The sequence below is a fragment of the Styela clava genome, chromosome 3 (assembly GCF_964204865.1).
Source record: "Styela clava chromosome 3, kaStyClav1.hap1.2, whole genome shotgun sequence".
Classification (NCBI taxonomy): domain Eukaryota; kingdom Metazoa; phylum Chordata; class Ascidiacea; order Stolidobranchia; family Styelidae; genus Styela; species Styela clava.
In genome coordinates, this window is record NC_135252.1 from 15,703,102 (window position 1) to 15,714,774 (window position 11,673).

Here is an 11,673-nt window from a genome sequence, read left to right on the forward strand (position 1 = left end):
TAAAATAATTTCTATACATGTATTTTTCAACCGTTATAGTAATAGGTGAGTTGTATATTTATATAAACGTTATGACTTGGAGTGGAGTACAGGCAAAGGTTGTTGTGCTGCTATCTCTATATTCTGTATGTTTTGCAAATTCTCTGTCACGAGAACAGTCTTTCGTCATTGAAGAAAGTGATGAATTAGCGGTAAGGTTGTTCTCTTCAATAATTCTATTTCATTCTAAAAAGTAGTTAATATACCAGCAACGCTATATGTTGTCTTCAAAAATTATATGTATATATTTATTTTTATTACTGATTCCAGAGAGAGAAAAGACATGCATCGTCTTATCATGGACCAGATGAGCCCCATCACAGTTTGCACGTCACGAGTGTCGTCCAGTCAAGATTTGCAAGAGTAACGTTTGTGAATAAAATAGCGAACACTGAACGCTCAGCAAAAGAAGTTGTTTTTTCAGTAAGGCTTCCAGAAGCAGCCTTCATCACAGAATTTGACATGTAAGATTCTTTTACAACCCCATGAAGTTCTATAACTTGAGTGTTACTCACTGATTTCACACTTTTTATTTTTTCGTGAATCCTCCACAGGATTGTTGGCGGTGTGAAATTTGTCGGGAAAATACGAGAGAAGAAAGAAGCAAAAGAGCAGTACGATCGCGCCGTTGCAAGGGTAAGTTCTTGTCTATACTCTATATATACTCTATGGCAGGGGTTGCGACCCGTGGGTCAAATTCCGCCCACAAGGAAAAATTGTGAGGCCCGGAGGAGTGTCAATTTTGAATGGTGTGCGGCTCGTAAAACGAGTTTTTAATTTGGTATGTGCGAGTAGTTTCAATCCATTTGTGTTGCCACGAGACCAATTTATTATCTATGCCGTCACAATGCCTTAGCTTGTGCGAAAAGAACAACGAATGTCAAAGGATCAATAATGGCTGAGAGGCCATTTTATATTGAAATGCAATTTTGCGGCCCTTGCGGTGAAACATTAATTCTTACGCTTTTCCAACATCATTTCACTCTATTCTTGAACGATATACTGAAAACTGACTATTCCTGGCTTGCTATCAGTAATACTTTCACCAAATGGGCCAACCGAGATAGATGAAAATGCGCGCTTGTATATCTTGGATGGCTTCGACAGTGATGTAAGTCTGTGAAGAGATTCTTTGAGATATTGTTAGATATCAGTGGCTGCTTTTATCCTTGCCTTGTTCGGAGCCAAAGGCAAGAGTAAGCGTCGTATTACATCATAACCCCCCTTATATTTTGGGCCGGGTACGCTCTTGTTGAATCACTCTCGTGTTTTGTTATTGAACATCTTCTATCAGTCAGAACTCATTTGATACCTGCGCCTCTTCCCAAAGACTCACACGAGATGGCATCACAGTATCATTTCGATTGAGACAACAATTTAGACCTCAAAATGAATGTAAAAAGATTGTTTCAATTACATTTGTCTCATACCATTTTGATCTCGAAATGAATTTATAAAAAATTATGTTCTACGTTGTCATAAAATTAAGGGCAATGCTGAATGAAAAATAGATACTCAGCTCGCCGAATGCGTGAATTATAAAATTTGCTCGTTCAATAGCCCGGGCGCTTATTTTTTTAAACATACTCACTAACCGGGCCCTTATTCAAACCGGCCCTTTTTTAAGCAGGGGTGCTTGTTATTTTTAAAGTAAAATTACACACAAAAATACCGGTAGATAAGATCGATCGTTACAATAATTAATACCGTATATTGTCATTTCCAGTTCTCAAGTATAATTTAAACGATAATAATGAAAAATTTGACTTTTCTACGCACCGCAGGTACAAATCCGCGAAAAAAAACTTTTACACTGGGCGGGTATTCAAGCACCGGCCCTTATTTATTTTCATGTCCTGTTCACACGGGCGGCTATTCAAACGGGCCCTTAATCAAGACCGGGCGTTGAAACGAGCATTTATGGTATGTATTTTTCACACTTGAAAAGTTTACATTACAATGGTGTAAACAGAAATAGCCGCCGTGAAGAACTGGAATTCATTCAGATTAAGTCACGTGAATGATTTAAGAAATTGTCTAGTTTGTATATTTGATTATCAAGTGTTCATTTATAGGGAAACACTGCGGGTCTGGTTGTTGCGGATGTCCGGGAGACTCAGACCTTTGATGTTACTGCCAATGTGCCTGCTCAATCAAGTGTGGAATTTCATCTTGTTTATCAGCAACTATTGAAGCGGAGGCTAGGCCAATATGATCATACAATTATGGTGAACCTGAAAGAGGTAATTTTCTAATGATGGAAATTGTCTTAGTTCAAGTTAGCTATATCACATCAATGGTAGAGACCACAGCATTAAAGAGTACGGCAGTATTGCGCAATATATAGACGCAAAAGTTGCCGATGTCTTTTGATTTTCGAAGCAGTCACTCACCAGTTACTGGTAAACGTGGAGGGTGGAGTGGAAATGATGTGAAAATAACCTCCTTTGCTTATGTTTTGTGAGTTCGCGTGAACTTGCTTGGGCAAATTTTCTTACAGAAAACGAAAACAAACAAGATATATAAGTAAAAGCGTTCTGGGAGACACTTCCAACTTCAACTACCGGAAATATGGAAGGCAAATTGTTCAGTAGAAAAAAAGTGAAATACAAATTTCACAACATCAACAATATGAACAACAATTTATGTAAACGATTCATAGGTCTATTTTTATACATTGAGTTATTGCTCACCAATCTATTTACTACATTTCAAATGTGTCACTGTACAAAAGACCTGATTAAGAGGAGTTTCTTACACTATACTATGATTGAAATTATTTGTACAGATAATGGTTTATGTGAGAAAGATGTGGAACATGGAGTAAGTACTAAATACTTTCGCATTCTAGGTCATTGATCATTTTGTGATTGATATATTCATAACGGAAAGATCCGGAATTACATCGATATCCACTACATATCCTGGTGAGGGTAGTGGAGCCAGAGACAAGGGTCTGAGAGGACGAGATTCAGACGATAAACTACGAGTCAATACTGATGTCAGAAGAAGCAAATACCAGGCTAAAGTCACGTTAGTATTTTTTAAGGGAACTTGGATATTGTGTATTGAACTGCAAGTCCTTTCTCCTTGTTTACTTTCTACTTCGGATCCGTATGTGGCACTCACCACAAGGATGCTTGAACGAGATAGTATTAAAGTGATAAGTAAAAATAACATTATCTCTTTCAACGAAATAGTAAGTATATTTGTGAGCTTTCGTTAGATCATGGTCTAACTTCTTCAAACAATACAAGATATAACTGTAAATATAAAGATCACAAGTATTTAATTTATTTTAAAATTAAGTTTTCTATAACTGATTTAGATGCTATGGTAATTTAATCCGTATCATCTCAGAACTGTCGGTCTAACTGATGTGGTTGGGTTGAAGTTCGATAGACAAGTTAGAGAAAACTTAATTTCAAAATAAATTAAATTCTTGTGATCTTTATATTTACAGTTATATCTTGTATTGTTTGAAGAAGTTAGACCATGATCTAACGAAAGCTCACAAATATACTTACTATTTCGTTGAAAGAGATCATGTTATTTTTACTTAGTATTTTTGTTAGGGAAATTCCCTGGTCATTAGGTAGAATCAGTAATACGACAAATAATACCTAATATTAGTTCAATAAGTTGGAAATATACGTCCCTATAAGGTATTCGTGTGTCATACATACATCGTCAGATTTTCTTACCCAAACAGTCGTTGTAAATATTTGAGATAACTAAGCGTATGAACCGGGCATATTTGCAAGCATCTAAAAATACACATTGATTTGAAAAACAGTCAAGTACAACGATTCAAAACCGTTTGTCCAAAAGTTCTTATTATTGTTTTTTTTCAATCTAGATTCAAGCCAACACCAACCGAAATGCGTCGTCTAATAACTTTACCTGAAGACGAACAAAAATTCACCGTAAATTATGACGTAACGCGAGAAGATTTAGGTGGAGAAATTCAAACAAGAAACGGATACTTTGTCCATTTCTTTGCGCCAGAAGATCTTCCAGTTTTACCCAAAAAAGTTGTTTTTGTGATTGATAGAAGTGGATCGATGTCCGGGAGGAAAATCTCGCAAACCAAAGAGGCATTCATATCCGTCATAAAAGAACTCAGAGACTCCGACCAGTAAGAACCACATTTTAACAATGTTTGGGGTTTTAAAGATGACCCAATAAGCGTGTTATTTTCATCAGACATAATATATTACCTCAGCTAGAATACCAAATATGCGCTTAATAAGAATATTTAGGAATTTTCACACGTCATTTATATTGATCACATCAAACTGCGCAGGTGAAGATGTTTAGACTATTACTCTGTTACGGATGTGAGAAATAATTTTGAAGTAAAATTTCTACCAATCACAAATGTTTTATAGATTTTAACGTTTTGAATTAGGCCTTAGTAGTTTTTTTCTTATTTAATACTGTTGCACCTCGATATCGGCAATTCTGAATGGCAATGACATCATCTTAGCTACTCGAACCTAACCGTCGCGGTACATTTTCACAGATTCAACATCGTATCATTCGCGAGCAGCCGACCAACAATATGGTCGGACACCGAGGCCGGTTTAGTTGACGTAACTAAAGCAAATCTTAATGACGCCATTGCACACGTAAACGGTATTCGTGCTGCAGGAGGTGAGTATGAGCTCTCAGTCACGTGGCTTTACATATTGTTGCTTATGTATTACATGAACAATCTATGGTATTCAATCGCCTTTATTATTGTCAGGGACCGATTTCAACAGTGCCTTAATAGCAGCTTCTAAATTACTCTCTGGAGTAACGATGGATGACAAAGTTTCAGCCATGATAATTCTTTTAACTGATGGTAAACCGACGTCGGGAATTACAAGAACATCTAGCATCCGAAAAAATATAAAAGAAAAAATTGAAGGACGATTTTCTCTGTTTTGTCTTGGATTTGGCGATGATTTGGATCATGACTTTTTAAAACGAATGGCAAATGAAAACGACGGAATAGCCAGGTATCAAAACTACATTAAATTTTTTCAACCTAACAAGAATATTTTACTTATTCATTCTTATTTTGCAGAAAAATTTATGAAGATTCCGACGCCGACTTACAACTGGAAGGATTTTTTCAAGAAGTTGCGACACCACTTTTGCTCAATGTCAAAATGACTTATTTAGGTGTGAACTTGGCAAACATCAGTCAAACAGATTTTAGCAAATTCTTCAGAGGATCTGAAGTTGTTGTTGTTGGAGCAATAGCTCCCGGTGGCGGTGAGTTGCAGTAACAGAGTCCAGTACGACAATGCCATTTTTTTAGTGATTATCCGGTCTTTCTCGTTGATTTCTTGCGGTATCTAGCGATATTTGCAGTTAATATTATTATTCTGGCATTTATGTGTACAAACACTATGATCTTAATACAATTATAGCTGATAATGAAGATTCGTTAAAAATCGTTCAGGTGACAAAACGAAAGTTGTTGAATCAACGATCAAAGGAACATCTAAGGATGGTGAAGTAGAATATAATGTAAAAAGCAAAGAATTGGATAAAACATTTCAACACTGGCACAAAGAAACTGGCGCATTTGAAGATTTTATAGAACGTTTATGGGCGTATTTCACAATACGCGATCTTTTGGAAAAAATAACTTTATCATCAAGTCGAGTGAGTTATTCTTGTTCAAACTCGTGTTGTTCTTCACTCTTTTTGGCCATTTAATATTCAATGCTCTCATTATTTTCACCTTCCCACACAGAGAGAAGTTTATCAAATAACAAGTGAAGCACTACGATTATCTCTGAAATACAGTTTCGTGACTCCTCTCACATCGATGGTGGTTACATTACCTGAAGATGAAATAACAACAACCCCTGCTAGACGTGAGTATTGGGATATATTCACTTGCCTAAATGATTGAAATCTTTTTCACCATTACACAATAGCAGTTTATTGTGTGCTAGATTCAAATAATTTATATTTTTAAATTATTCAACGAAACAGAAGACATGGTTTCATATTTATACTAAAAAATTCAATTAATTAATCCAATCCTATGACAAAGTATGGCCATAGCAATCCTGTTGACGGTCTCCCTGATAACTAGCCAGGTTGATATAAGGTGGATGTTTCCGCCAAGTAGTTAATCAGAATTTTCCCTGAAAAGCTGCAATAGACGAGACTAAAATCATCCATTAGTATATGTAAATGACAGGTAGTTTATTAATAGATTAGAAATGATGGTGTTTAAAATATGTACAACAGTTTTTAGGCGGCACCTTGCAAAATCTCAAATAAGGCGTCAAAAACTTTGGTATGGTATGGAGAGAATTTGTTTGGGGCCAAAAATGGGGGAGGACATCTAATCGGTAAATCATTTAATTTATTTTTGTATATGGACGTGATTAATAGAGTATTGTGCAAACTCTCTAAATGTAAAAATAAAATCAACCGATAATTACTTGTTTCAGCCACAATAATTCCAACAATACCTCCGTGTTATCTTCGAAGTGACATCATTCCTCGAGGACACCTGCTTCTACGACCTCCTATATGGTGCCCCTATATCTTGTCAGCGGCAAGAGATAGCAGCTCGTCAGATAGTGGAAGGGACTCTTCCTCTACCAAAACCCTTTCCGGAAGAATCATAGGTTTGTACAGTACTTTAATAATTTGCCTTTGCCTCATGTTGTTTTTGATGTTAAAAAGTTGAAAAGGTCAAAGGTAACGTTGCAAAATCACTGATTCCTATTTTTGTGAAGTGATTCACTGGTGCTGTATTACAACAATTTGACAATGCGAACATATATCACCACCTCACTCACGAGTTGACAGAAGTAAAGTTTCGCTACTATTATGAACCTTTTTAGTGAATGCAATTGGCTTAAATCTGTCCCCTGTTCTACAGTACAAGACAAAATTGTAGCGAGATGTTCAATTCCTTAGCCACGTTCCCATTTTACCTTCGCATAATATTTATTTCTGCTGTCGTTTCTGTTTTCACATTCTTTACAGGAAGCTCTTCAGGTGGATCTTCTGTGCAGCGCATAATTGGGGGTAAGTACGAAAATATATTGTTGACAAAAATAAAACGCCTTATCTCTTACGAGATAAAAATGTAGTAAAGTATCATTTTTAGCGACTTCTTAATTTTTTCGTTGTATAACATTCAATTTTAGTTTAACTATCCACAGGTGGGTCATCAAGTAGAACTGGTTCGATACCACGCTCAGGCAAGTACAAAAATATATCCAATTGTTTTAATGAAGCCTTTCCCAATAGAAAAAATTTTAATATTTATTATGTATGATTGGTCAAACCAAAATACCGAGGCACTAACAAGAAGTTGATAGAATACTGATGACCAAAAAGTGCCACAACGCTACAACGCTTAGATATAAATGCACAGAATATTTCTACCGTTCAAACTCCAATATATACTTATTAGCTATTGCCAGCCAGCAGCAGTTCAATTTTAAATAAGTGCTGGCAGAAAATCTAATGGGTAGATGGTAATTTCTAAGAGCACCGCGAAAATGGAATTCTCTTCGTAACTTGTTGAACGATCGATTTTAAACCTTCAGAAGTAAGATGATCCAGAAGACTAGTACTTTAATTTATTTTCCAGTTCCCTTGTGAGTATCAATGAGGTCCAATATTACACCCAAAATTACACTGCTTTATTTTAATTCATGGGAACAAAGTTATAACTTTCTCAGGCGTGACCGCCTACGTCACGGCTGACAATTTGTTTTTTGTGAACGCTATGCTCAGCAACATTTTTGCATTTTGTTGCTCTTTTGTTTATTTCCGATTACTCTTGATATTTCACCATTTAATTATGTGCGTTTCGGGAGTTTCCGGTAGAATCCCACTTCTCGACGGTTTTTCAGGTTACTTGTGAAAGAGTTCTAAGGCTCTTATTTAAAAAACATACGAATTTATTTTTGCTATAAAATTGTCAATAAATATTAACTATGGCAAAACCCGAGAATTTATTACTCCGAGTAGACTTTCTGTGGTGTACTACAAACTCCGTATATTAAATACGGTACGCAAGTAACGCTACCGTTATGAACAGAACAATTCGGCTTAAACAAGTATTGAAAACGCTCTGAATGAAATAAAAAAATAGTAATGACATATTCACTAATACTTTAACTTACCTACATCGCTTTTATACTGTATAACTTGTCTTCAATTATGAGGATAATCAATTATGATATTATATTAATGATATATATGTATATATATATATATATAGGTATTTCAGGAGGTTCCGGTTGGAAAAGACTTTTACCAGGTTTGTTAAATAACATCCTGTTAATGGTGAACGGTTAGGTTGTGAACAGTGATGAGACTCATTATATGTTCCTTACCTTATATGTTCATAATTGAATATAATATGATTGGTATTAATGTATTCTATATATTTCAGGGTTTACTCCTCCACTTCCTCCACGTGAGTTTGGAATCTAATATCAATACTTTTCTATCTCTAAGTAGTATGCGACTCAAAATTGTAATTGTCGATGTCGTAAAATCTCGCAACGCGACTTAACTATAGTTTACTTCATAAAGTTCATGTTCAAAGATAATGTGCCTGGTATTGAAATGATCTATTCTATATATTTCAGGTGATCCTCCTCCACCTCCCCCACGTGAGTTAGGTATCTAATATCAATACTTTCCTATCTATTTGACACAAAACATACATTTGTTAGCTAATGTTGGATGTATAAATAAAGTAATTTTTTTCTATTCGGCTTGAACGATTTTTTTCGATCGTAGGTATACACAATATTTGATTTGATCTCGTTGTTATACTACTCTTTGTGCCTTTCAATTTACGAAGTTTTAGAATAATGTGTTTGATATTGAGATCATGTATTCTATATATTTCAGAGTTTAATGCTCCCATTCTCCCACGTGCGTTTAGTCTCTAATATTAGTACATTTTTATTCATTTAATGAAATCAAGAACGTTTCAATAATCAGTTCTTGATAATAGACAACCAATTTGAAAATTATAAAATATTAGACATGTACGCAAAAAAGATTGTTAAATGCTATATCTTCTCCTGCGTCGAGTAATAAAAAGTGCGCTTTCTAAAAGTTGCTGTTTGATTTTTTAATATTCACAATTCGTAACAATTTTTATTAAACATTTATAGTGTATCTCAGATGAGCATTGATTTCATTAAATGTATATATATAGATTCAAATTGATTATCTTGCTTTATTTGTTTATGACATGTACTTGTACCTATACCAACCTGTCCACATATTGTTCTGTGGAACAAGAGCGTAATTATCGATTTAAAACTTATAATAAACTTAACAACCCAAGACATTAATTAAAAAAGGTCAGGCATTTTTTCTAGTAAAAATGATCGAAGCACGCACTCATCCCTGAGCCACCACAAATAATATTACTTTTGTGATTAGGCGCGTAAATCAAACAATTGTTGTGAGATTCATTCTAAAAATTTAGGCGCTAAAAATTTGTGCTGTCTCGATTATAATTTTTTTAACCAATTTTTAAGCTAATATCTGATATCTCTTGATTGCCTATTAAACCTATTTCTCCCTACGTTACATTTTATCATCGTTTGCAGACATAAAAATCTGGGATAAATGTAGTGGAAAACTCGACGACGAAAGCGGCACAATACAACTCCCGCATGAGATTAGAAAGAATCCATATCGATGTGAATGGAAGATTGAACTAACAGAAAATAGTTGGATAGACATAAAAGCGAAGACACTTAACACTACTCAAAATAAAGTGAGTAAATTATGTGAACACTTTTACTATCTCATTCGCGTATGTCTGCAGATAAGCCATTGCTATTTCTCGGAAATTGCTCATAATCGGATGTTCGAATGAAAAACTAATCCGATAAGACGATTTAATCACATTTCAGAACACAATCTTCTCCATAGCCCTGGTCGGGTATGAGAAGAGAAATGTTTAACCAACTTATGGTTCAAAAAATATGAACTTGGGTGGCGGAGAATGCCTTAATCGAACCACGGAGCGTCGAACAATCATGCGGCGGCGTATGTCAATAATCCTCCCGCGCAGAGAGGTTTCTAGCGCTTCACACAAAGCTGCAATCTTTGCAATCGAATCTTAGATCAGTACAGTCATTAGTCGGAATATTGTATACTTTTTCGCCGCGGTGTTTCATGAGCCACAGTTTACCAAACATAATTGAAACAAAAAAACAATATGCGATTGGAACTTATTTCAATAACACTAAATTTGATTCAATTCGAATCACGAACGTTCCCGCCACTCCCCCCAAGCACACCCCGCTTCTATTCAATACCAAATCAATGATTCCAACATGATTTGGTGCAGGTAATCGTCACAAGCCAGGGCAAAACTATTCTGGAACATAAAGGTGGAATCTCCCAGTTGAAATCCGTGTCGATACAGCATAACACAGCGACTGTTCTGTTGACGGTTTATCCGAAAGATGATCGATGGCCAGGAATTGTGATTTCTTACAATCAATGTAAGTGTGATATGAGCATCCATTTATTTTATTGGATTCATGTAAACTAGTTCATGTATATTTAAGTTGCATGCCTATTTCAATCTACGACATATGCGCGTCGAAGCCACTTAATAAATTATGGAAAAGTCGAAACTAGTAATCAGTCAATATATATGACGTGCGCAAACCATAATTTATTCAGCACGATTTGATTAAGAAAACAATGTGTTGTGTGTTTGAATTTGTCTTTGGATGATGGATATGGTTTCTTAGTTATTATATTATATGCATTTTGTCAATGTAGTTAACGGACCATTGCACCACTCTCATTTTTTCGGCCAATTTGAAGATTGTACACATTTTACAAATATATATTGTGTCAGACTAAATTAGGATATTTTCCCTTCTCACTCCATTTGCAATATTATATAAATTGAATACTGTTTTGTAGTCAAGCCAGATCGTCCGTTGCAACCAATTGCTACACCGAAGGATTCTGAATTTGCTTTGAATCAATCTATGAAGAATTGTGGTGATGATATTTCATCTTCTAATAGCAAAGAAGGCATCATCACATCTCCCAAGTATCCAAAAATGTATCCAGACAACGCATATTGCATATGGAATTTTGCCAACACAGATTCGAGTCACAAATTGCGTTTAACCATCATTGATATGGATATAGAAATGGGATCAGGAGATCAATGCAATCACGATAAATTAGTTATCAAAAATGGGAAGAATGTGCAACAAATCTGTGGATACAATCTGCAAGATAGAATAACGACATCGGAGAAGCTAATATCGATTGCATTTTTGAGTGATGATAGTTTGGGAGCTGGTGGTTTCAAAATGCGATACCGATTTGTTCCTAAGTAACAGCTTCTCCTTATCATTTTGTCGTTTTCACAAGCTAATCAGTAACGTTATTGTTTATGTTTTATGTTTTAAACAGCTATCAGTTAGATTCTAAAGTTTTCACAAATGATCCTGGTAATAAATCAATAAATTTATTCAATTCAATGTTTTTGTAGTATTACATCCAGAATATTTGAGTAGGAGAAGAATACTTACAGCGCATGTAGAAATACATTAAAAAGTAGAAGTCGCAAGTTTGTTAAAATTAAATACTGAC

The 11,673-nt window shown here is 35.2% G+C and overlaps 2 protein-coding genes across 2 annotated transcripts; both read left to right on the top strand.

Annotated features, from left to right (window-relative positions):
* Nucleotides 1-43: 43 nt before the first annotated feature.
* Nucleotides 44-7,363, top strand: LOC120343450 (inter-alpha-trypsin inhibitor heavy chain H4-like). Its single transcript, XM_039412629.2, has 14 exons — nucleotides 44-191; nucleotides 310-503; nucleotides 594-675; nucleotides 2,115-2,282; nucleotides 2,891-3,072; nucleotides 3,899-4,177; nucleotides 4,565-4,695; nucleotides 4,790-5,045; nucleotides 5,114-5,304; nucleotides 5,495-5,700; nucleotides 5,792-5,915; nucleotides 6,504-6,683; nucleotides 7,048-7,089; nucleotides 7,227-7,363. Exons 1-14 carry the CDS (start codon nucleotides 72-74, stop codon nucleotides 7,340-7,342), a joined length of 2,271 nt encoding a protein of 756 aa, XP_039268563.2. The 5' UTR covers nucleotides 44-71; the 3' UTR covers nucleotides 7,343-7,363.
* An 868-nt stretch (nucleotides 7,364-8,231) lies between these two features.
* On the top strand, nucleotides 8,232-11,514 carry LOC144420758 (zinc metalloproteinase nas-39-like). Its single transcript, XM_078110344.1, has 6 exons — nucleotides 8,232-8,335; nucleotides 8,471-8,494; nucleotides 8,670-8,693; nucleotides 9,651-9,820; nucleotides 10,400-10,556; nucleotides 10,990-11,514. Exons 1-6 carry the CDS (start codon nucleotides 8,236-8,238, stop codon nucleotides 11,415-11,417), a joined length of 903 nt encoding a protein of 300 aa, XP_077966470.1. The 5' UTR covers nucleotides 8,232-8,235; the 3' UTR covers nucleotides 11,418-11,514.
* The last annotated feature ends 159 nt before the right edge of the window (nucleotides 11,515-11,673 follow it).

Excerpts from the sequence above, each read along its gene's own strand:
- LOC120343450 (XM_039412629.2), top strand. The coding sequence starts at position 72 with ATGACTTGGAGTGGAGTACAGGCAAAGGTTGTTGTGCTGCTATCTCTA. Across the intron at positions 5,305-5,494 it reads AGCAATAGCTCCCGGTGGCG|GTGACAAAACGAAAGTTGTT; the intron begins GTGAGTTGCAGT and ends AAAATCGTTCAG. Across the intron at positions 5,916-6,503 it reads AACAACAACCCCTGCTAGAC|CCACAATAATTCCAACAATA; the intron begins GTGAGTATTGGG and ends TACTTGTTTCAG.
- LOC144420758 (XM_078110344.1), top strand. The coding sequence starts at position 8,236 with ATGAGGATAATCAATTATGATATTATATTAATGATATATATGTATATA. Across the intron at positions 8,694-9,650 it reads TCCTCCTCCACCTCCCCCAC|ACATAAAAATCTGGGATAAA; the intron begins GTGAGTTAGGTA and ends CATCGTTTGCAG. Across the intron at positions 10,557-10,989 it reads TGTGATTTCTTACAATCAAT|TCAAGCCAGATCGTCCGTTG; the intron begins GTAAGTGTGATA and ends ACTGTTTTGTAG.